General features: G+C 44.7%; 1 protein-coding gene across 4 annotated transcripts; it reads left to right on the plus strand.

The window, feature by feature from the left end:
• Window positions 1–1,116: 1,116 nt before the first annotated feature.
• On the plus strand, window positions 1,117–14,685 carry kmt5c (lysine methyltransferase 5C). 4 transcript variants are annotated; one of them, XM_076142912.1, is made up of 9 exons: window positions 1,117–1,463; window positions 1,890–2,022; window positions 2,650–2,815; window positions 3,021–3,130; window positions 3,263–3,426; window positions 4,957–4,976; window positions 5,160–5,296; window positions 5,394–5,554; window positions 8,060–14,685. In XM_076142912.1, exons 2-9 carry the CDS (start codon window positions 1,910–1,912, stop codon window positions 13,633–13,635), a joined length of 6,447 nt encoding a protein of 2,148 aa, XP_075999027.1. In that variant the 5' UTR covers window positions 1,117–1,463; window positions 1,890–1,909; the 3' UTR covers window positions 13,636–14,685. The 4 variants fall into 4 exon arrangements, with proteins under 4 accessions (XP_075999027.1, XP_075999028.1, XP_075999030.1 ...); XM_076142913.1 differs by having other exon boundaries at window positions 3,021–3,082; XM_076142915.1 differs by lacking the exons at window positions 5,394–5,554; window positions 8,060–14,685 and adding an exon at window positions 3,650–3,761 and having other exon boundaries at window positions 5,160–5,218.
• The last annotated feature ends 8,929 nt before the right edge of the window (window positions 14,686–23,614 follow it).

Here is a 23,614-nt window from a genome sequence, read left to right on the forward strand (position 1 = left end):
GAGCTTGAATTTTTTGCTCTTATTGTGGTTGGCAGTTGAAACGTATCATACACGCGCGAGCATTACGTCACAATATCAGGTGACGATAATGACAGGTAATGCTGATTTTAAATAAGATTTGAACATGACTTTTAACTGTATAATCTCGCAACAAATAACTCTTCGTTGACAGATTGTTGACTTCCACAAAGTTTGCTCAAGGATGGAACTTCAGAGCACATTACGTCATAATCCCAAGGGTACGACGTTAATCGGCGATAAACACTGGTGATCATGATCAAAGAATTCCAATAGGTTTCTGTCCCCACACAGCTGTATCTGGGTTATCCATGTTCTCTGGCGTTCTCCTGTAGGTTGGTTCACCTCAGTGGTGTTTGTGAACACGGGACAGATCATAATCCCCTGAGAGCTGTGCTAAATGCGTTTTCTATATTTGTGTCAAATTCTTGCATATTTGAATAAACCAGATCAATGAATCAAATGAACAGGTTAAAATGACTGGATGCTCCTTTAATTGTTTAATAGTTTCAGCTATGTATCTTGAGTTTTGCCTCTTATATCATCATGCTTAATTCACCCTAAATTGAACTTTTGACAAGTACAGTTATTCAATTCAATTCAACCTCATTACATATTTATTTTGTATTTTTATACTATCAAATCACAACAGGGTTATCTCACTGCACTTTACATTACATACATAGAGAAATTAAAGAAACACAACTCGGACAGCGGTAAGGACTCCAACTATTAACTCCACTCAGATAACCGCTTCAAAAGCCGTCTCTATAGATCTCAAGAATACAGAGTTGAGTTTTTATCTTCCCTTTCATACTTCGCTCCTGGTGTTATTACCTCTCTTGTAACGTGTTAAGCGCTGGATCATAGCCGTGCGTCCCCGCAGGCGAGGGGAGGCTGCGGCGCTGGAGGATCAATGCTCACCTCCGCTCTATCAACAACGTAAAGCATAATACACACCGTGACCCCGCCCACAAAAAACACCAGCCAATCACAGCGGTTCCCGTGATACACAGGACTTTGTTTGTAAAATTGCCCTTGAGCTGAGCGAATAGCTGAGCTCGTAGGCGCGGCCAGTGATAGTTCGGTTGCACGGGGACGTCTCCCATCAACTTTTGCTACCAGTCGAGCCTTTGGGGTAACGCTAGCTTGGGAGCGACGTTTCATATAATTCCTGTAGTGTGCGCGCCCTTCCCGGTGCGTAACTTCCCGGTGACATTCACACTGGCGTTTGCGGTCAGTATAGAACCAACAAAGCTGACGAGGAGTCCGCATTTTTACGCGGCAGGAGAGGCTACACAACAAGACAGGGGGGGGGAGCTAGCTGGGTATGTGGCTAAGCTAACGCTCCCCGTCCAGGCAGGCAGACGGAGACCAGCGCGAGCGAGCCGCTTCCGTCTAACTGTCCACCCGAGGATACACTGACTGACTACAAAGACTCCCAGGTACGCTTCGCTCGCATGCCACACTGTGACGGCGGCTTGTTTCACTGCTCAGCCGCCTGTGCGTGCGTTATAGCAGCACACTCTTGGAGTGAAGTAACATTACCCTGAGCTTCTTCACTCCTCAGCTGATAAGCAGGCTAACGTTTCCCCCCAAAGCTAATACACTATCCTGGCTAACGTTAGCCTGCTCAAATTCCCTCCTAATCATAGCCTGGGGATTTAGCCGGTGTATAACGCAGAAAGAGATAAACACTGCGGATAACGGGGATGCGTGCCGGGTCTAGCAAGTGTTTGTCTTTCCTTTGCGGGCCCTCCTGCTGGAACGCTCAGCTCTCAGACGCAGGTCCTGTCAATAGCTGATAACGTCTCTCCTCATTACGGTTTGTTGTCGTGATGAGGTCACTAAAGTTAAGCTTCTGTTTACAGCATGCTGATGGTGGGAGGCGATGGACGGATGCACTAGAATGAGTGTGAAGGAGCTGTGTGAGACCGATGACCTGGCCACCAGTCTGGTGCTGGACCCTCTTATGGGCTTCAGCACCCATAAAATGGACATCAGGTAATGTGTCTGCCTCAGGAAGTGTGGGGGTCACATGATGATGCGACCCGGCAGCCTTTTCTAGTGAATCACAACAGTTTCTTATGAGTGTTGAGAGCAGGAACAGGAACTAAGAGTGTGCAAGGCAGAAACACAGCAAGTCAATCTCATGGTAACAATATCTGTAATGTAGTTAGCCTTTAAACAAGCACAACTTGGACTTTGTGACACGTGACTGTATAGTATGACACTCAAAAGCAAACTTTGGAAAAGACATTGTTTGACTTGTTGTTTGTTTGACAACCATTTGAAGACGTAAAGTGTCCTCAGTGACACATCTGTCCAACTGGAATTAAAAACAATATTCTGTACCTTCAGGTGTGTTTGCTTTTCCCACCAGTTTCTGGTATTTGATCTGTCAGAAAAATCAGTCAATCATTACTGACGATTATTGTTTGTTACACTTTTTAATCATTGAGGAAAAACTGCCATTTAGATGTCCTCTTTTTTACATACAACAGAGAAGTCTGAAATATTAAAACTGTGATTACATGAGTGTCATAAAGTGGGAAAAGGTTGTTGCACATTGTTTTTAATTTGTTTCTTGATTGACTCTCCGCCCTTATTTTTGTGTTATCTGTTCTTTAGTCCCCCACCAGAGGTCCGGCGTTGGGGTAACCTCAAAGAGACTCTCCTGCGCTTCCAGCGTACGCATGACTTCCAGGCGACGTTTGAAGCGCTGACAGTGGGCGAACTGGCCGGCGACTACTTCAGTGCTTTGGGAAACCACCGACAGGAGCTGCTGAGGCAACATGTGAGCTTGTGTTTACATTCTTAAAAACTTGACAATGGCATGAATTTATAATTACCAGATAAAAAGTGTAATTTAACGCTGATGCTTTAGCACATTTAGGTTCTGACATGTCCCTCTTGTGATATCTGTGTTGGTTTAACATTAACATTGTTGTATTTGAATTTGAGTGTGAAAACAATCTGAACCATCGACTGTATGTCTGTAGGTGTATCGCTACCTCAGTGCCTTCCTGTTGGATAGTGGTGTCAAGATAGAGTCGTGTGACAGGTACACCTCAGAGACCAACGGAGCAAAAATAACCTCAACCAGACACTGGTAATCGCTCACACTTTCAACATTGCCTTTGGCAACACGGCGTGCAGTTGTGTAAGAGCTGCTGTGTTTGGGAAGTATGAAGACAGTGACGCATCCTGGGCTGCATGTGACTTTTCAATTGTTGTGCGGCAGGTTTGCTGGCGAGCGAGTGGAGGTCCTGCTGGGTTGCATTGCAGAGCTGAACCCTGCTGACAGCGCTGTGCTGAGAGCCGGCGTGAACGACTTCAGCGTGATGTACTCCACGCGCAAACGCTGCGCTCAACTCTGGCTTGGCCCGGCAGCGTTCATTAACCACGGTGAGTTTGTTTGCTTCCACCTCTCAATCTTAATTAGACTTTAAATATTATAATTATTTTTTAGCTTCTTTGGCACAGATTTCATTCCCACAACAAAGTTATTATCTGTGATCTTAATGATAACTCAAAACAAAATCTGCTGCCACTTTATAACTGATTTGGTTTTAGATACAGTCTTACGACCTGACAACCACAACCTTTCTGTTCTGTCTTTGCTTTCCAGAGAAATTTGTGATTATGTGATATCATTTTCACTTGGAAAAACACCTCATTTACATCTGAACTCGGTCACTGAAATAGTTTGTTGTCTTCAGTAATCTTTTCCTGGAGCAAAGGTGAACATATTTGTGTTTAACAAAACTTATAATATGACGTAGAGCTGCTTTTAGAGACCTTTCAATGTTTTGAGCACAGATCTACACACCTGACAACTGAATGCCAAATATCTCCCGTTCACTCTTAATTACACATATCAGTGTATCTGGAGTAAATACCATCTCATTACATGATCTCATGTTTCCAAGAATCTGTATCACAAAGCTTTATTTGTGGTTTGTTGTATAAGTACTCGGGGGCTGGATTGATATTAGTTTGTACGTTTGGCTGCTACTCCACACTGATGGTTTTAGGATCACCTATATGTCACTTGATACACAGTTTGAGACATAAATCATTTCCTCCTCACACTTTGCTGGCAGAAAATTTGAAACAAATGTGCAGTCTAATGTAATCTTATACTACAGGCCTCCACTAAATCCTGCATTTGTGAAACTGAAATGGTCCGATTTAGTTGCCACTGTGTCAGAGAGGTTTCGATTCAGCTTTTGGGTGTGTAGGCTGTTGTTTGTGGCAGTGATGTATTGGATAAGAAGTCATTTCTGAATTTTAGTCCACGCATGCAGAATATTAGAAACATCTTTCAGCTCAATTGAATGCAATCCAGTACAGGACTACACAGAGCTACAGTGGCATTGAGGCGCCGCTCTGGCACTGTGAAATTCACAAAGGGAGGCTTTTATTGCAGATTACAGGGTTGATTGATTGGAGTGGATTAGATTGTGAAGGTGTTTTTACTTTTCTGCCCACAGAACAATGAAGTTCAAAGGCTCTTTTAAGGTTGAATATGAATTGTAATTCGAATGGATGGACACGTATATTTTATAGCTGCAGTATTTGTCTGGGGGATTTAAACATAATCAAAAGCGGCCCATAATGTTACACAGAGATTTGATGCCTTGCCACCTGCTTGTCTCAAACTGTGTGTCACTGCTCTGTGTGCGCTGAATTGTAATAGGTACAAAGGGTGGTCCAGTGAAATGTGAGGTCATTCATCTGTCAGCTTGTGTACAGAGGCCAGACTGCAACGTTGAAAACTGTTTTAATCAGTTAACATCAGAGTGTTTGTGGAATGAATGGAACCTAAACCAGATGAATAGTGTTGTATCCTTATTAATTCCTCTGACTTTAATTCATGCCTTTTTTCTTTGTGTGTCTTACACTGTCTCTTTTGTTTCTTGTTTTGGGTTGAAGACTGCAAACCCAACTGCAAGGTAAAGACATCTTCACTTCTCACATGCACTTGTTGTTCTAAAGGGACGTCCAGAATTAAACTCCCCATCATTTCCATTTTCCAGTCTGCTTCCTCAATGCTGTGTTGTAGTTGCTACGTCCCACAGGCTTTACAAACCTTTGTCTTTGTCTTTTGCTGTTTTTTTCCCTTTTCACCCGCCCAGTTCGTCCCTGGTGAGAAGAATGTCGCCTGTGTAGAAGTGATCCGACCCATCTCACCTGGGGAGGAGATCACGTGTTACTATGGTGCCAGTTTTTTTGGTGAAGGCAATGAAATGTGTGAATGCTGCACCTGCGAGAGGTGTGTATGACATCAGGTCACAATCCTCTTGTGAGACTTTTGTTCACCCGACACAGGGAATGTGTTTGTAAATCAGTTTTTTGTCCGTTTGCTTTAGGAGAGGAGAGGGCCACTTCAAACACAGAGGGAAGAAGCCCGAATGTGACGAGACAAAGGAGCCTGTGGGCCAGGTGTACCGCCTGAGAGAGCGATATCTGCGTCAGAACAGAGACAAGAGCCACTGTCCTGCACGACCTACCATACCAGGAATACACTCAGGTACTTTCAAATGTTACAGGTGTAGGATTTTAGGCTTTAGTTTGAATCATAAAAGTAATTACAAACCTGCCAGAATTACACAATTCAGTTAAAATGATGTTTGTTTGAACACAAAATCAAGTTGGAAGCTCAAAGGATAATGAATAGTGCCACTACATTTAGATCCAGTTAGCAAAGTGGGCCTTTTCAAAATGTTTTATTGTTAATTCTATGTCTGACAGAGACAAACCGTGAACTAGGGCAGGATGTCAGCTGTGTTTGCTGAGTTGTCCTGGAGTGCCTGTTCTCCCTGTCGGATACATTATTGGTTCATTTTCCTTCACATTTGAACGGTGGCAGGCAATGCTAATGTGCATCAGGGTCTGTAGCAGCGAGTCAACAGGATGGCAGACAGATGTCTCAGTTGCCTCCATTTTTATTTTTTGGGGGAGCCCGCAGCCTTCTCTGAGGAATTACTAACTGTAGTTGAAGCCAAACCTCTGCTGTGTGCCAGGTGATGATCACATCAACTGGGGACAGCAGAGAGACGGGGTGGGAGGTGGGCTCTTGAGACACAGAATACAGTGAGGAGGAGGAGGATGCTCTCCGCACATTACAATGACAGGATTCAGTCTGAAAATCTTCCAAATGTTAAATACTATAAAATAAATGGTGAAAAAGTATCTTGAAATGTAAGTCTGAGTGAAGTACTTAAAGTGGGTTTATTGCTCTTAATGCTCATTATACGGCAATTTGATTTCATTCGCAACATGGAGATCAATATAAATCATGTGTGCAGGCTAGAAAGATGGGTATTACCCAAACAGCACAAATATTATATTCATACAGGCACACCCAGAGCTCATAACTACCTAAGTATAAACATAACTAGGTTTAAAATTAAGTTTAAGTAAGATAATAGTAAGAAAATTCTAGTTTATTGTTGGTTAGACAGCATTTCTTATATATTAAGTAGCAGATGCTTCTCCAAACAGATGAAGTAAAACAGCAAATATCAGGGTTTAGAATTAAATTGTGCTGAGGATGGAAGTATTCATCCAAAAATGAAAAAGATTATCAATGTAAATAAATGAAATGCAGTGCCTGATATGCAGGACCCTCATCAAAACATTATGTTGTAATCCACAGTGTTAAAGCCAGCAGTAAGGTCGCGGTGAAGTGAACCAGGACAGAATAGCATCTGCTGCTGAAAGGACAATTTAACTTGTCTGTGCTTTGTGGTATTGGAAGTGAAAGCAGATCATCCAGTGCAGCCGATAAGGTGTTTAGAATGAATCTCTGAGAATGGAATCATTTAGCCTGTTTTCACAGAGAGCTTTCAAGTCTAATCTCAAGTAAAGCCGAAGAAAGGTCTGTATGAGTCATAACGTGAGAGATAAATCATAAACGTCAGTGACAATGAAAACCTAAACTCAATCAGTGCTACAAAGCACATAAATCAATATTGAAACACTCCTTCATTTGCCTGAGATGTGTCACAATCCCAGTAGCAGGTCTGACGTATTCAAGCTTAGACGGTACATATGTATATTGCAGGATCTGATGTGATTAGACGAGCCGCTTGTATACGCAGCACAGGAACATCTGGAGGTCTTTGCACGTCTATGATACGGTTGATTCTGTAACGCCTCTCCCCTGTTCAGAATTTTCACTTCCTAATTTTCTTGAAGTACAAAAACAGATTGCCTCACAAAATTTCACCAAAATACATGGATAAATGCAATTTATCCATGTCAGTCAATCCTGCTATGATTTTTCCCAAAGCTGTGATTGTGAAAATGGATGGTTAACATTTCAAGCGTATTAACTGTCTTCTATATACTGTATAACTAATTACTCACTATGTAAATCTGTCACTTGACAAAACATTTTTATTGACCTTTTTTGTTTTTACAGCGAGGTTGAAGTTGGTGCAGTATTCCTCACCCACTAATCGGCAATATCAATGCATTGAATTAGAAATGACAGTCCTATTTCACACCGATATCATTTCTGACTTACTCATCAGCACAAAAAGCCCAGAGTGATTATTATTACTGCTGTTAACTTCATTTCTAATGTTAGTGTTCATGCACATTAATTTGATCAGTGGTGCAAAAACAAACATAGGCAATAAAACGAGAGCAATGGCAACGGTACAAAACACAACAGTAAACAGTGCGTTGAATGTGACAATAAATCATAATAGTTCAAACTACCACATATATTCTAAATTGGTTCCAGTTGCTCAGGCTCATAGCAATAAGAAAACGATTTGCTGTATGTTTGTTTTGGTTTTGCATAACAGTATTCTGGTTTGGGTGTGATTTGGGTCATTCAGGATGCGGCAGGAATCTAGTTCAAAGTAATAATAGTGTTGCACTAATGAAGTGAAATACTTAGTGTTGTCACAGTTTAGATGAAAACGATTTTATGCATTTCTTATATCGAAAAAGCCTCCACATCAGCAAACATGCTTTTTTTACAAAATTTCCTAAGTGTGTATTGTTTGTCTTTCATTCATAGCCATCCCCTCAAGGAATTCCTTCACCCAGCAGATGAGGAGAAATGCCTTGAAGAACAGGAAATTGAGTCAGACAAAGAAGTGGAGGCAAGAGAAGCACAAAAGATCACGAAAGCACCCATTCAAGATCAAGAAAACACCCACCACAGGCCAACAGTGTTGGACAGCTCCACTCTTGTCCCAACTGATATTAAAGGACCTTACAGTCAGAGTACGGCGCCACACAGTGGATTTCCTACTCAATTGTAAAAATCCAAAAAGCAAAGAAAGGGCCTTGCTCCAAGTACTGGAAGGAGTTAAGCCAAAAGAACAGCACTTAACTGGTAACGACAGCAGTAAAGAAACTGGTGAAGTAAACCTGAAGCCTTTCACTCTAAACTCCTCCATGTCATTGCAGGAGAAAAGTACACTTGCAGTTAGCGGCTCAGACCTTGGAGGCAAGTCTGTCAAAGTGGTGGAAAGGCAGACGTTAAACTTAAGGAAAACGCCAAGAACGACGAGCATGGCTCACCCTGTGCGTAGAAATCACACAAGGTCCAGCAACACTGCTGATACTACAACTGTTGCTCAGGCTGTTGAACGAGACAAGGCCTTTATTGCAAATTCCCTCAAACAAGACAAGGTGGAAACAATGACAGACAAGGAAAGCAAGGAGTCCATAACTGTGAGTGATGACATCAAGTGCAGCAGCAGTGACCCCTGCATCATTAGCAAAGCTCAAAATTCAGCTATTGAGCAAACGGAATCCAAGACTGTGAAAGCACCACCATCCCTGTCTGAAGTTTGCCACAGTGTCTCAGACGGATCAAAGAAAGCTGGGGACAATCCACTAATATTGCTGAAGCAATACCTTACCGTGAACCTAACAAGGTTGTCAGTGCCACAAATTGTAGAAGCAGAAAAGGCCCCTGAAGGCAGGAAAGGAAAGGTGGTGGTAAGAGGAAAGTGCAGACAGAGCCGAAGGACTCGACCAGAGACTCTTCCAGCACAGGCAGAGAGAAGGGTGTCCAGATCTCAGCAGAAGCAGGCAGGAAGCCTTGAGAGCGCCACAAGTGAAGGTAACAGAGGGGTCAGGGAAATGTATTTCAAAGCCAATGATAAAGTAAATTTAAGGAAGCGACATGCAAGTGAAACTGTAGGTGATTTATCTCAGAGCGAGAAATGTGCAAATGACAAGGTCATTGAAATTCAAAAGCTGTCAGGGGAAGAAAAAGATTGTGTACAAAAGAAAGTGTACATACAAAAAGAGCAGAAAGACATAATTAATGGAAAAATTGAAGAACAAACCGAAAAAATAAATGCTTTAACAACTCCAGTCATACAATGTAAAGGTAAAGACAACCTTAAAAAAAGTAAAGAGACCCTTAAAAAAAGTAAAGGGTCAGAGTCTGAAGTAGTGTCCAGTGAAACACAAAATAACCTGCAGGGTGTGAAAAATACAGTTAAGGACGTATGTAAGCAGGAGGAAATTGGTAAACTATCAGAACAATTAAGCAATGAAATGGTTAGAAATGTAATTGAACAGTCAGCAGGCAAGCAGAAGGAAGACATTGTCATAAAACAGGCAAAAGTTTTGCTCTCTGATATTTTAAGAAAAGATAAACTCGGCAGAGCTACAACTTTAGAGGAATATGTGTCAAGAAGAAGGCTTTGTACCGCCGCTGAAAAAGAAAAGGAGAGTGGCAGCACGATTGAAAGCTGCACCATGGAGGGAGAGAAGACAACTGAAATAAACGGAGGCCAATGCCACCATGCAGTGCAGAAAAGGAAAATAAGACGAAAGAGGAGGTCCAGAGGAGCAAAAAGTAATACTGAATGTAAGCAGGATACTAAGGGGCACTTAGGCAAAGACATAACAGCGACACTTACAACTGAGCTAAGTCAGGAAAGTTTAAAGCTTCAGTCACCACAGAGGCTTGATATCCCACCCACCACCTGCCTCAACCCACTACCTCAAGAGTCAGTCATTACAACAAAAGCTATATCAAATCCACATCCAGAGAGCAATGCACAGACACACATACAGTCCAACATTCCTCTGAAGAAACGTATGTTTCGAAATTCAGTGGACATAGATGTTGAACAGGGTTACACTTCTGTCACCGACCAAGCTTCTAAACAAGCCACTCAATTAGATTCATGCAAAGGGCCGAGGCAGGACCTTACTCCGTGCCAAGGCGAGGGTAGCAAGGTCAAGAAGGAAAGTAAATGTAGATTTAGAAGATCAGAAATACAGAGGTTAATCCCCAAAAGGATCACAAAATCAAGCTCTCTTACCCGAGTGCTTCGTTCCAGAGCTAATGCAGCCCAGAGAAGCCATTTCTTAAGAAAAGCTCGAAAGTGTAAATTGGAAAAACAAGATGGAGAAGAGCTTGGCAATGGTCAGACGCTAGCCAATGAGGCGCCTTCACCGACCATACAAGTTAAGGATCTGGCTAATGGAAAACATAGTATAAATCAGCCTGTCAAGGAGGACAAAGAGGAAATGTTACCTCTCCAACAAACTTGTTTGAAGGAGGAGACAAACCCAAATCTCAATTTTAAGATTCGCTTCAAGAGGAGGAGAGGGAAGCAATGGGAGATGGAACCCGGAAGCCCTGAGGATGTATCATTGAAAACGGAGACAAAAGAGGAGTTACTGACATGTGATCCTTTTAAAGCCATCATGGATTCTGTGTCGGTTTTGAATATGGAGATGGAGGCAGCTCAAGCTCATGTGCAGGCTAGCATGAAGTCAAAAAACAGATTACATCGTTTGAAGAGGAGAGGGCTGAGGCTGAGGGAGAAGCAAGGGATGAATCCCCCCCCAGCCATTTATTTAGACAAGGATCAAGAGGTTGGACCTGATAAATCTCCAAACGACAAACTGGAAATCAAGGAGAAGTGTGATAGGAAGCTGCTGCTGCTGGGAGGAGGAGTTCAGCAGCTGGCAGAAGAGACGGATCATAAAAATGACAGCGATGTGCTGCCAACTCTAGAGCACGAGACGAAAACAGAAGATCGATTTTTAAAGAGCTGCTGCCTCTTTGGAGGTGGGTTACAGCACAAAGAGGAACCCAAATTGGATTTTAATGGGTTTCCTTTGCCGGTAATTAAACTTAAGAGAAAGGCAGAGGATATTTGGGAAGTAGACAGCAAAGATGGGGACTTCATGGAGACAGAGACCAAGGTAGAAACCGTGGTTAAGACTGAAATCAAGTGTCCGATTTTCGTGAAACAACAGAAAGAACTTTTGGATATTAAGACTTTCAAAGAGGAGCGCCTGTCTTTTCAGAAACCCAACAGCAACTCGGCCCCTTTGAAAGGAGAGCCCTTGCCTTTTTCCTTGTCTTTGTCTCCGTTGTCTCTGTCTTCCCCCCTTAGTGACAGCAAAACTGAAGTGGTTGGATCTGTTGTAGATCGAACAGCAGCGAAAACAGCTTTGGAGATGATGAGTTGTGGAGGGAGGAAACAGAGGCACAAAATGGAGAGGGCACGCAAAAGTGGGACAGTAGAAATACCCACCACTTGTCTTAGTCACACTCTTCAGCAGATCGACAACAGTCTCTCCAGGCTCTCAGAGGGCCTTTGTGCATCTCAGACATTGGAAAAGTCAGCAGCCTTTTCCGGTGCTTCTACCTCCGTCATCCAGCCCCCGTCCCAGTCTCCTCCATTCACCACGGCAGACAGCATGCTTTCAACAGAGCCCAGCTTTGCAAATTGCTGCGACGATATTCTGGACTTTCAGTGTCTCAATTTTGAGGGGTATTATCAACCACAGAACATACTTCCATCTTCACCTTCAGATCTGTGTTCGTTAGACCCACCCACAGACCCGTTCAGCAGTCCGCTCTCTCACAGTCCCTCTGATACATGGAACACTGAAACACCATACCTTGGCCCTCCCAGTCCAGGAAATAACTTCACCGGTGAGGAGCTGCCATTTTTCCCAAGTCTCATTTCTTCCAAAAACGATTCGGTTCCTCTGGAATGTGAAATGAAGGACACTTCCAAAGAAAGAAACCCAACAAACTCCAGCAACTTCAGTTTTTCAGTGCTACACAACACAGATGTTACCGCAAAGGATCGATTCATGAGTAGATATTCAGGAATAAGGACATCCAAAGAAGACCACAGAGCTCAGCCCATCTCTGTAGTAAATAAGCCGCGACTGTTCAGCGCAGCTTCTTCTGCTGTTACATCTCAGTCTTACATTTCTCCAGCCCAACCCTCCAGTCAGTCCGTCAGAGCTTGCACCAGCCAACCAAAAGCCCAGTCGAGCCTTAAAACCCATGGCCCCTTTCATCGCATGTCCTTTCCCAACAGATCTCAGTCTTTTCCCACGATTCAGTCAAATGCAATCAGGTCGATGCCCCAGAGTTCCCAGGCTAAGTCCGTCCATTCATCTCAAATGCTCAACAAATTCCCCTCTTCTCCACTGTTCACTGTAAAAAATCCCAACCCTCCTGACAATCCATTCAACTTCCACGAGAAGCCCTCCACAGTTATTCACAGAGTGCTCAAGTTTCAAGGTGGCAACCAGAGTCAGAACTTGTATAGTGCACCGTGCAAGGACAGCATGGCTGCTGGCAGTCCTACTGTCATGTCCAAAACACACAGTTTAAAATCAAGTGTCATTGACAAGACACAGCAGAGCCAGAAATTAGGTATGAGTTCAGACTACGAAAAAAGTAACAATTTAATTTATGGGTTTACCTCTGGGAAGGACGTTGGCCATCTTAGTTCCTCCAGTAACAACAGTCGGCCCAACATTCATTACAACAAGGTCAACTCTTCTTTCTTGCCGTCTTTCAGTAAAACAATTTCATCAGACAAGCTTGAAAGCAATGAAACTAATTTAACATTCAAAAACTTTTCCGCCCTGCCAAGGCCATTCTTCTTTCCTAGCAAAGCGTCTGAGGGTTACTCATCACTACAAGACAAAAATGTGAAACTGGATAAATCCACCTCCGCGACCTCAGACAAACAGCACCCATGCTATGGTCAGCAGGACCCGTTTGACTTCAGCTTTGGCCCGTCTCTTTCGCCTGTGTCTCAGCATAGCAGTCCTCAAGTGGCCCACAATACGCCACCCGTAACACCAGCACCAACAAACAAGACTCAGTCCTCATCCTCTTCTGCCTCTTTCCCGTATGGCTATCAAGGTCCTCCTTATGTACTAAACTTCAGCGGAGATCATTCAGTGACCCTGGGACTCAGGGATGGTGCTGAGGGTCTGTCTTACCCGGGCTTAGGCCCAACAAACTATACCTACCATTGCCTGATGGAACCTTCAGGGACCCAGGGGAGGCTGGTTCTTGAGCCCTGTGGACCCCAAATCTCAAACCCAACAGCTTTCTCTTTGGGGGGATTTTCAGGGCTCAAAGGTCCGGATGAACACTGCAGGAAGGACATGCAGCAACAGTGCCAGCCTGGCAACCACCCGGCAGCACCGCATCACGGACCACACGGACCACACACGTCCTCACACACGTCCTCGCACACGTCCTCACACTCCATGGGTGCCACAAAACCCAAGAGAGTGAGGTTGGTGGTGACCGATGGCACAGTAGACTTGGATCTCCAGTACTCGGACTGAATAATACGCACCAGGATCTACATTATGTTGCTCAAGGGGGAGGGTTATATAAGCCACAAAAGGGTTTTGTAAACATTGAAATTCATAGTCTACCAGTTATTCAAGCCAACTAACTGATTGATCTTTTTCTAAATTAATGATTTTGATGGATAAGGAACCTACATGAATTGTACAGGGTTTTTTGAAAAGTGGTTATATGTTTTAGCTACTGTACGTTGTTTTTTATATAGAAAATATCCACTACAATTTTCTGACAGTACCAAATGACAAATGCATAAATAAGACAAACATTTCATATATTTATGATCAGTAGTTTTAACTTGCAGCCCCTATAACGCCCTCTTAATGTACTGTAACATAGCTGTATGAATTTTTCTATACAATGTATGGCAGTAGAAACAGTAGAACCTGTACTGGTTGCTGGTACTTGTATTGGTTCGTTAAAAAAGGCAGTTTTGTGCCTCGGTCTTTGATATCTTCTCGTGACTTTTTGAAGCACCGGTTGGAAAAAGTCTACCCTCATTTTCTATCCACAGTATGCTCTTCTCACTTTGTGTAATTTTGTGTGCGTGTGTGCGTGCGTGCATGCATTTAGTAGGCAGGAACATTAGGTACTGTGTGTTGTCGTACCTGATCGGGAGACTGTTGCCATGCCAAATTAAATGAGACGAGTAGTTAATAGTCCATAAATGAAAGGTTTGTGCATGAGGAGTGTACTGTAAAATGATATCGAGACCTGCAAAACGATTCCTGGACGGCGCCACTGGGCGATGGCATGCGTGATGCACGCAGCAGCTTTTCACAGCTACAATCCTGGGTAACGATAAGGGTGAGTGGGTGGATGAATCCTGCTAAGTGTTCTTGCAGGACAGTGGTTCTTATTCCCCTAAAAACAGCAGGTCTCCCTTATGGTAGTGTTCCCAGTTGGAAGTTAACAACATTTCAATATTGTACCACTGATGATGACTATTTTGCATCAAAAAAAGTGACAATCTATCATCAAGTGACTCGTTTTGGTTAAGTTAGTATTTTTCAAGGGGTTTATGAGAATTTTCCTGGAAAAAACGACAGTAAGATACATTTGTGTATCGCCCACATTGTTGCTGTCTGTCCTGTTGTTGTTCCTGGTGGAGGCCCACACAGGCCTTCATAGCGTCTCCAGAGTTACTTGCTGTTAATCATGGAAGCCACACGAGCATTCCACCCATGTCAGGATGTTAGTTGCCCCATCTAACATCACGCAGCAGGAGTGTCACGTGTTACTTCATCGCCTTTCATCACTACCATGAAATTAATAGTGTCCTGATATGGAAAGGCCAATTATTTATTTTAATATCCTCATTCTTGAAATGGTGCTTTAATGTAATTTATATTTCACACTGATTGTTCAGACTATTAGATGTTTTTTTATTATTTAATGGGACAAAATATTGGTCTCAACATCCAATAAGTATTTAATTTCAAATCCATGGGCATTTTATCCAGTTCACGTTTTAGTTGTTACAGGTGATGCTTTCATAGTCCTTTTTTTCCTTCTAATTGGCAGTTAATCTTACTGAAAGTCTGCTGTAGAAATGTAAAAATGTAGGCTATATCATTAAAGACATAATTCCTTTTGTAATTTCTCTCCTTGCGTTGTTTCCTTGTAGTACTCTAAAAGCGAAAGTTCTCAATCCTGGTCTTCGTGTACCTCTTCACCACATATTCTCTGTTTCTCACCTAAAGGCACACGAAGATGAGGATGGTGGTGCCACTTCTCTCAGGCTCGCATTGTGATGGGATCTCTGTCACGAGTAGCCAGATGTAAATCCAGAGCTTACAGCGGAGACACATTCATGCGATGAAATCCACCATCACGTCGTAAACATCACCGCCTCATCTCACCGGCTCCGCTGACTCTTCATCGTTAAGTTATTTGTGTGGAAGTTACGACTTGCTGTAAATGTTATTTAATATCCTGACAGTTATTTTGTACATTGATGATGACGGTCCACAGAGAAAAGCGGAAGCATTGGTTTCAATCCGGGTAACACCAGGGAAGTCATTTTAATCTAGATTGGCCTAAAATGTACATATATGTGTACCTGTGTGTAGTGTGGCGGCCTGCAGAAATGACCTGGTTGGGTTTACAACAAGTTTAGATCCTTAAATCAGTGTCAAAATCTGCCAAAATCAAGTTATGATTCCCCTTTGAGGTTCTGCTCAGCCTCACTTTCGGTCTCCTGTGGCTGTAACGTTTTCCTCTGATTAATATGAAGGATTTGGGCTAAACCTTCATCCTTCATTCAGCGCAGAGGCTTAACATCCTGTCTGTCTGCTGTCTTCCCTTCCTCACTCCTGTTATGTGTTTATCTACCCCCCGTTCACTCACACACACCCCGCCTCTCTTTCAGCACATGACCCAGTTCTGTGTGGGTTTTGTTTCCTTCTCCATTCTCTCAGTGGCAGCTGAGCGGTTAATGTTGATGCCAAGTGTAACAGTTTTGAGGATGGAAAAGGGAGAATGATGTTTGCAGTGAGAGATTAGCTGCCTTGGTGGTACAGTCAAATGTGTTACTCCATCAGGTGTTTGCCTGGAAAGAGACACTGCAAACCCTCTCATTCGCTAAATGACATCACTCGTATAACTGGTTGCTGCAAATTACTAGTTATCACAACCATATCCTAACTTCATGGAATGTAGAATACTTCCACTTTGTGCTGTGCAGAGAATTCATCCATTTCAACACAGCAGTTTCCCGCTTTTGCATTATTTATTGATGCATCTCCCGTGCTCCTATTTTTGTGTACATCACTAGTCTACTAAATATTTACTCCATGTTATGTAGCCACCGTGTTCCTCGTCATTTATAGAATTAGAATCAGTGTGAGGATATAAGGAGTGTATGGCAGCAGTCGCCCTGTGAAATGGCCGACTGACTCCTTTGACTTGCTGTTGGATTTTTGTGCCAGACTACAGTGGTCGACGCCTCGTCGTTGGTAGTGAAGCAGCGAGTGAACACAAACCATCTGAAACGAGCTCAGGCTGCAAGGAGAGGGAGAGACGAGGGGGTGGTGGGGGGGGGCAAAGCCGCAAGAGGGAGGGAGGCAAGCAGAGAGGAAAAATGCACAGCAGGGAAAGGAGAGAGCTTTTGAAAGATGCACTAACACTGCACTATATTTCCCAGGTGGCAGAGGCTCCAAATGACCGGCCACTGGCTGAGACGTCAATGCATTAGTGTAAATTATGACTGTAACAACCCAGAGTGTCTGATAGAGGGAGCTGAAGGTGAGCAGCTCAAGCGGGGATATTGCTCTTGTCATTATTGTGACCATCTGTCTTAATTACGTCTGACTGTCTTGCTATTGTAAAGGACACAACGAGCTCCCCGTAGCTCGCCGCATCTGGCCGCTTATATAATAATATCAGTTCTGCTTGAGCTTGATGAAGAAAACCAGACACACACACACAGCCGCTCTGTCAAAATTGTTTTACTGGCAAGTGCAGACTGACCCATCAATGCAAATCTAATTGGAGGATCTGACAGATGAAACAGAGTAATGTGCTTTACTTTGCAACGCTTTTATAATCGTGTGGGAAAATCACCTCCGCATGACTCACTGTGAATGAAGAGGTGGACAGCCCCCCCGCTGGCTCAGGTTGAATTTGATTAACATTAGTTTGGAAAAATGAGCAGCTTGGACAGAATTTCATTCAGAAGCACGGTGATGTCATCTTTTCAGATATTTATGTTGCTTTCAAGAGTCCATGTCAGAAAGGTCAAACTCGCCCATGGAAGTGACCTGTGAGTTGACGCACAAACCACCATTATAGTATTTTGGATGTGAAGCCATGACGTGGGCTCGTGGGATTTGCTTGTATCACTGCTCTTCACTCTGGGATTCTTGAGGCAGAGATACATTTGTCACTATTTTGTCATTCTGTGCCTCACTCATGGAACCATCAGTGGGTTTCTGGGCTTGGGAACCGCTCAGGCTGTCGGCTTCTGTGTTGTGCTGGGGGGCGCTGGGATCTTCTCTAGAAGGTCTGATCATCCAAGTGTGGAGCCGGCAGCCAGCTTGGATCTGACGTCAATTACCGACGGCAAAAATGGAGATCTGATATCTGAACGTGACATCACATTTCTGTCACCGTGGCGATCATATACTGTACATGCTCCCCTGCCACTAATGTATGGAACTATTATCTCATCAAAGCCACTGAGAGAGGTTTGACAGGCTTCTCTTCCTGATTGGCATAATGGATTTGATTACTACTTGCTATTCAATTCAGCTAGTGAGGAGAAAGCTCCTCTCCTCTCCACCCACACTCCTCCTCCCTCACTCCCTCTATGTATGGTAATAAGCACTGCTGCAGTGGCTTCCCTCATCTTATACACACACACACACACCGCTTTCATTCTCAATTCATATTTCTGCGTGTGTGTTTGAATACACAGTTTGGCTGCAGTGCCACAAAACCGAGCCGCTCCACATTTTTGATTGAGATATATTTGTGATATTATGGCAGGAATTTCTCCTAAAGTGAGGAACCCCCTTTCCCTAATTGACTTGCGTGTTTTGCATGGTAATAACTGGATAATCGTGTGTGTGTGTCTGTGTGTGTCTGTGTGTTCATAGGGGGAAGGGTTTCTGCATCTGCATTGATGGGTGGATCCCACTGTGTGCTGCCGCGCTTTCAGTTCTGTGATATGGGAAAGAACAACATTCCTTTCACAGCTTAGAGTCTAACTCCAAATCGAGAGCGAGAGAGAGAGAGAGAGAGAGAGAGAGAGAGAGAGAGAGAGACCTGATGTCCTGTATCCGGGTACTGATGGAGGAGAGGGGATGGTTGGGCGTGCGGAGGAGGAGGAGGGACAAAAGCGAGGAGAGGGAGAGAAGGTGAGGGAGAGAAACTAACCAACCAGTAGAGAGAGAGAGAAAGAGAGAGAGAGAGAGAGAGGCGGACATGCAGAGGGGAGGGAGAAGGAGGAGGGAAGGAGGGATGGGGAGATTGCTGGACGGAGAGGAGAGAAGTGTTACTACAGAGCTGCTGCTGCTGCTGCTGCTGCTGCTGCTGGAGGAGGAGGAGGAGGACGGGCTGAGTGGCGAGGATCACGCTCCATCCCTCAGTGTGCAGCAGCACGCCGGACGCCGCGCCATTCCTCCCGTCAGCAGCGGAGGGGGGGCGGCTTTGAATTGATTTTTCCTCGCTTCTCTGTTTTCCGCCACAGTCTTCTTCTATTCCTCCTTATTCTTCTTCTTCGTCTTTGTTATCTGCCTCTTCGCTCCTCGCTCCTCTGCAACTGGCAACCACAGCTGGGCTCCCTGTCTCCTCCACCCCCCCACCCCCCTCTTCTCTCTCTCTCTCTCTCTCTCTCTCTTCACTTCTGTCACTCTCTACCCCCCTTTTCCTGAGGAGGGATTTCTGTCTTTCATCAGGGATTAAAGAAGACAGTAAGAATGTTTCTCTTTTTTATTTCTTCACACACCTGAGGGAGTCGAGCGTGTGGGATGGGGGCGTGCATGGGGGTGTATGTGTGTGTGTGTGTGTGTGTGTGTGTGTGGGTTCTCAGTGAAGCAGAGGATAGTATGATTTCATGGCTGTGGACGGGCTGTGGTGGTGGTGGAGTCCATCAGGGTGTGTGTGTGTGTGTGTGCTGTGGGAGGGGTTGCATGTTCAAGTTTACTGCATTGATGTGCCTCATGCGACTGTCTGTGCAAACAACATCATGACTTTTAATGCACATATATACATATACAGTTGCACAGCTGAGCGCAGAGAGACGGAGATGAAAGGAGAGAGGCGAGGGAACAACCTGATCTGCTGAAGGTGCATAAGAGAGGAGGGAGGGCCGGCCGTGCATGTGAAGCTCTTTTAGCGGCGGATTACTCCTTGGCGCCAGCGGGGGGGAACACGGCATTGTAAATCGACGAAGACAGGACAAGGAGAGAAAGTGGCAGGAGAGGAGTGCAGGAGCAGATCTGTAGATGCTGCAAACTGAAGGAGACGAGAAAAGAAATAAGAGGATTTCCACAGTATCGTATAGATTCTGTATGCAGACGTGGCAGAGGATCAGACCGACTCCCCCTTCTTCCTATACTTGCACATACTGTACTGTATGAGCTCAGGGGTCTGCACAGCGCTCAGGGTAAAGGGAGAACTAACGCATTAAATCACCCGGCAAATCGCACATTGGCCGACTTTCAATGCACAGATGTAGAGCGTGCATGGGGTGACCATTAGCACACTCAGACACAGGCGTGCTAGGTGTTCCTCCATGCGTGTAATAGTTGAGAAACGTAGGCACAACTGCTGTCCTTTCGCTTGCCTGACCGATTCCAAGCAGAGATGGAAGTTAATACTGTGGTGTAAGCGTGACAAATGGTTTTCGTGTTCAGTTTGGGACTTGGAAATCACACACACTGGGTCATAGTAACACACACACACACTCACACACATGGTATTCATGCTCTGTGTGTGTTGTGTCGCCTTGGGGACATTGAGGTAAGAGTTTGGCAGAGCAGATCATCAGACCAGACATTTGTAACATTGAAAACGTCAAAATCTCCCCTTTGTCTGTGTCAAACGCTTCATGTTGCATTATTGATGGATTATTGATGTGTTTAGAGAAGCTGACAGGCCATGACGGGGCTTTAGTCAACATAAAGCCACTGCTCTGCATGTCTAACTGGTGGTAAGCAGTTAGACAAGTGTGTGACAGTGTGTGAGTAGCAGCGTGTGTGTGAGTGATGCTTTACAATCGAATATGCTTAATACACAGCATCAGCGTTTACGTTTACAGGTTCAACCAAACACACCGGGTGATTCTGGGATTCATCTGGATTTGTTTTTATTTTTTTCAGTTGTCAGGGTTCAGAGGTCATGACAGATTGACTTTAGACGTGCTAATTCCTAATTGGCCACAGGGAGGCAGAGGACCTCCAAAGCAAGATTACAAACACACTGGTGCCTGGCTGTTTGGCTAACAAACAGTTGGATACTTTCATTCAATCGGCAGACACTGATCAACATGAGCAACCCACTACAGTAAGTGTTTCTGTGCTCCTGGTGACTGCAACTCCATGTTGTCACTCTGCTTTGTTTGCTATGACTAATTTAGCTAACTTGTAGAATCTAACTTGTTCTAATCTAATCTAATCTTTCGCGAACTCACATCCTCTCCTTCACCCCTATTTGTGTCATTTAAAAATGGCTCAGGATGGTTCAGCCCAGTTTGAGGTGGAATCCAGATCACCCTTGTTCTTAATTTGCCCCATGAAAGTTGAGTGGAGCCACTTGAGCAGAGAAGCGGCAGCACAGCGCCTCTGCTGCAGCTGAGTGCTGATTAATGGGCCGCTGTGTAGTTTGGGCTTTAGGATTTGACGCCTGAGTCACCGAATTAATATCCAGCCCACACTCGCAGGGAAACACCATTAGCGTGTGATTGTGAGCGCCACACTTTCACTTCCTACCTGTCCACACGCCTCCCCAGGGTTCAGAGGGTTTCAGAACTCTTTTGGTCGCTTGTTCCTCTCCAACACCATTTGTCCAAATTTTTGTTAGTCACTGAGCTGGATTATTTTTAGACGTGTTCATTCTGAATCCTTTCCCTCAGGGGTGTGTGAGTGTGTTCATGCTGTTGTTTGGACTGTCAGAGCCGTCTCACCTCGTGCATCTGTATTTGTTTCTTCCTCTCCTCCTCTGGGTGTGAAGCCGTCATTCCTTTTTTTAATATTTGCTGTTGCTCTCTGGGTAAATGTGGCTCCCGACTCCAGATTTAGCTGTCTCAATTACTCCTCCACTCCTTTTCTCTTGTTCTTCCTCCAATCTCTCTCGCTCCTTGGCACTTTCGGCGGTGGTAAACTACTGATCTGGGACAGGCGGGCCTCCCCTGCGCTCTGTCCTACTTGAAGCGTTGTCCTCTCACTCCTTTCTCCTCATTTCTTTTCTTCCACCGTCACTCACCTCCGTCTATCTTTCGCTTTAGGAGTCAATCGGTGTCTGCCTCTGTTCATCATCCCCGTGACCGTTCCATCATACCTGGGCGACGGCTCTTTTCTCACCTTAATAGGCTGTGAGGGGGTGTTGGTGAGGCGTGAATACAGAGAGGAGATTGTCTCTTATCTGGCTTGATGTAGAAAATTGATGCTTTTGTTTAGAGTGAGGAGGGTTTGTGTGTTGGCGGTGCGATGAATGTGTGTGTCCAGCACTTGTGTGTCTCTGTTTGCATCGTCCTTCAGCGTTTATGTTTAATATTCGCCATGCATATAGGTTTATACCTGGAGGAAATCCCGAGATAAAATAGAAACCAGCTGCAGTTCTGTGCAAAAAGCTGGAAGAGGGATTTATTGGCAGGCGACACGTTCACTGCTGCAGGGTTTTTGATAATCATGTTATTGCTGTAAAATGGTCGAGAGATGCACTATACTGTACGTGTGTGTGTGTGTGAGAGTGTGTGTCTGCTGGAAAAGATGCCCAGGGAGGAACCGTTTCCTATCCTCCCCCCACTACCACTCTCTCTTTTCCTAATTCCATGTTGCCATCTCTCCCTCGTTTCCTCGTACTTCTGTTGCCCATCGCCTCCATTCATGGCAGTGAGAGGGCTGGGTGGGGGGGAGGAGGAGGGAGTACTGGGTGGGAGGGCATTGGCCAGACTTCTCCCTGCTTCATGGATTTGCTCTCGTCGGTGCTCTCAGTTAATTGAGCCATTGAGAGGCGGTAGAGAGGGGAAGAGTCGGGTTGTGAGTCCTCCCAACAGCCACAGCTGCATCATCAAAGCGTGCCGCTATATTTAGCAGCAGCAGATGCGCGGCAACGTAAGCGCTGCTGGCCCGGTGTGTGTGTGTGTGTGTGTGTGTGTGTGTGTGTGTGTGTGTGTGTGTGTGTGTGTGTGTGTGTGTGTGTGTGTGTGTGTGTGTGTGTGTGTGTGTGTGTGTGTGTGTGTGTGTGTGTGTGCGCGCAATCGATAGCTGAAGGTCCCAAGCAGCATCATCTAATGCTGCTTTCATGTCCTGTGGGAACAGGAGATATGAGCTTATTACTTAAAAGCACCGATCACATCCTCCGTCACTTCCAGGCGATAAACTCCACCGATACACACAAAGTAAATACAACAATGAACGGTTGAATATCATCACATGAGCAGGAAACATGATGGAGCAGTATGTGGGTCAAGCTTCTAGAGAACCTCCCAGCATTCAGAGGGAAAGAATCTGTGAGAGACTTCACTTATTCAGTCATCCAACAAAAACGCTCTGTGGAAGCTGGGATGGCGTCGGGCCAGAAGTTGAAGATATCGTTTAACATTTAACATATCGTTTAACATATTGTTCTCTATTCCGCCACATACTGAATCTAAACGCTAAACTGCTTCCTCTCCTTCCACACTTTCGAAGCGTTGGTATCCACCCTACAGATCCACTCAGTCGTCTACATTCACCCTCACAGAAGTATAAACCCAGCTTCATCACTGATTATGTTATTTTCTCTCTTGTTTTCCCGCCTCCTCTTCCTCTTCCTCCTCCACCAACAACAACTCGCGTGTGTGTGTGTGTGCGTGCGTGCGTGCGTGCCTGTGTGTGTGTGTGTGTGTGTGTGTGTGTGTGTGTGTGTGTGTGTGTGTGTGCGCGCGCATGTGCGTGTGCGCACGTTTGTTTATGTGTCAGTTTGCTCCGGCAGTAGGCAGCAGTGGGTGTTTTAAAGTTTATGGCAGAAGATGAATTTGTCATATTGAGGCTGTGATGCATTAATAATGGAGGCACAGCTGGTTGTATTTATAGTAACAGTGGAGGGAGGAAGAGTGAGAGGGAGGTGATGGATGAGGCGCGGGCCAAGCGGCAGGACGGCGTCGGCCCTCACATCAGAGGAAGGATATCAAACGGGTCCAGAGAGGAGTCAGAGGAGACACAAACACACACACACACACACACACACACACACACACACACACACACACACACACAGATTGTCAGTTACGCACTCACACACCCTCACTTG

Source organism: Genypterus blacodes, unplaced genomic scaffold (genome assembly GCF_046128005.1).
Source record: "Genypterus blacodes isolate CSIRO-AG114 ecotype Tasmania unplaced genomic scaffold, CSIRO-AGI_Gbla_v1 ptg000022l_1, whole genome shotgun sequence".
Lineage (NCBI taxonomy): Eukaryota > Metazoa > Chordata > Actinopteri > Ophidiiformes > Ophidiidae > Genypterus > Genypterus blacodes.

Coding starts and splice junctions, on each gene's coding strand:
- kmt5c (XM_076142912.1), top strand. CDS start 1,910: ATGGACGGATGCACTAGAATGAGTGTGAAGGAGCTGTGTGAGACCGAT. Junction 4,977..5,159: donor ACTGCAAACCCAACTGCAAG/GTAAAGACATCT, acceptor TCACCCGCCCAG/TTCGTCCCTGGTGAGAAGAA. Junction 5,555..8,059: donor CATACCAGGAATACACTCAG/GTACTTTCAAAT, acceptor TTTCATTCATAG/CCATCCCCTCAAGGAATTCC.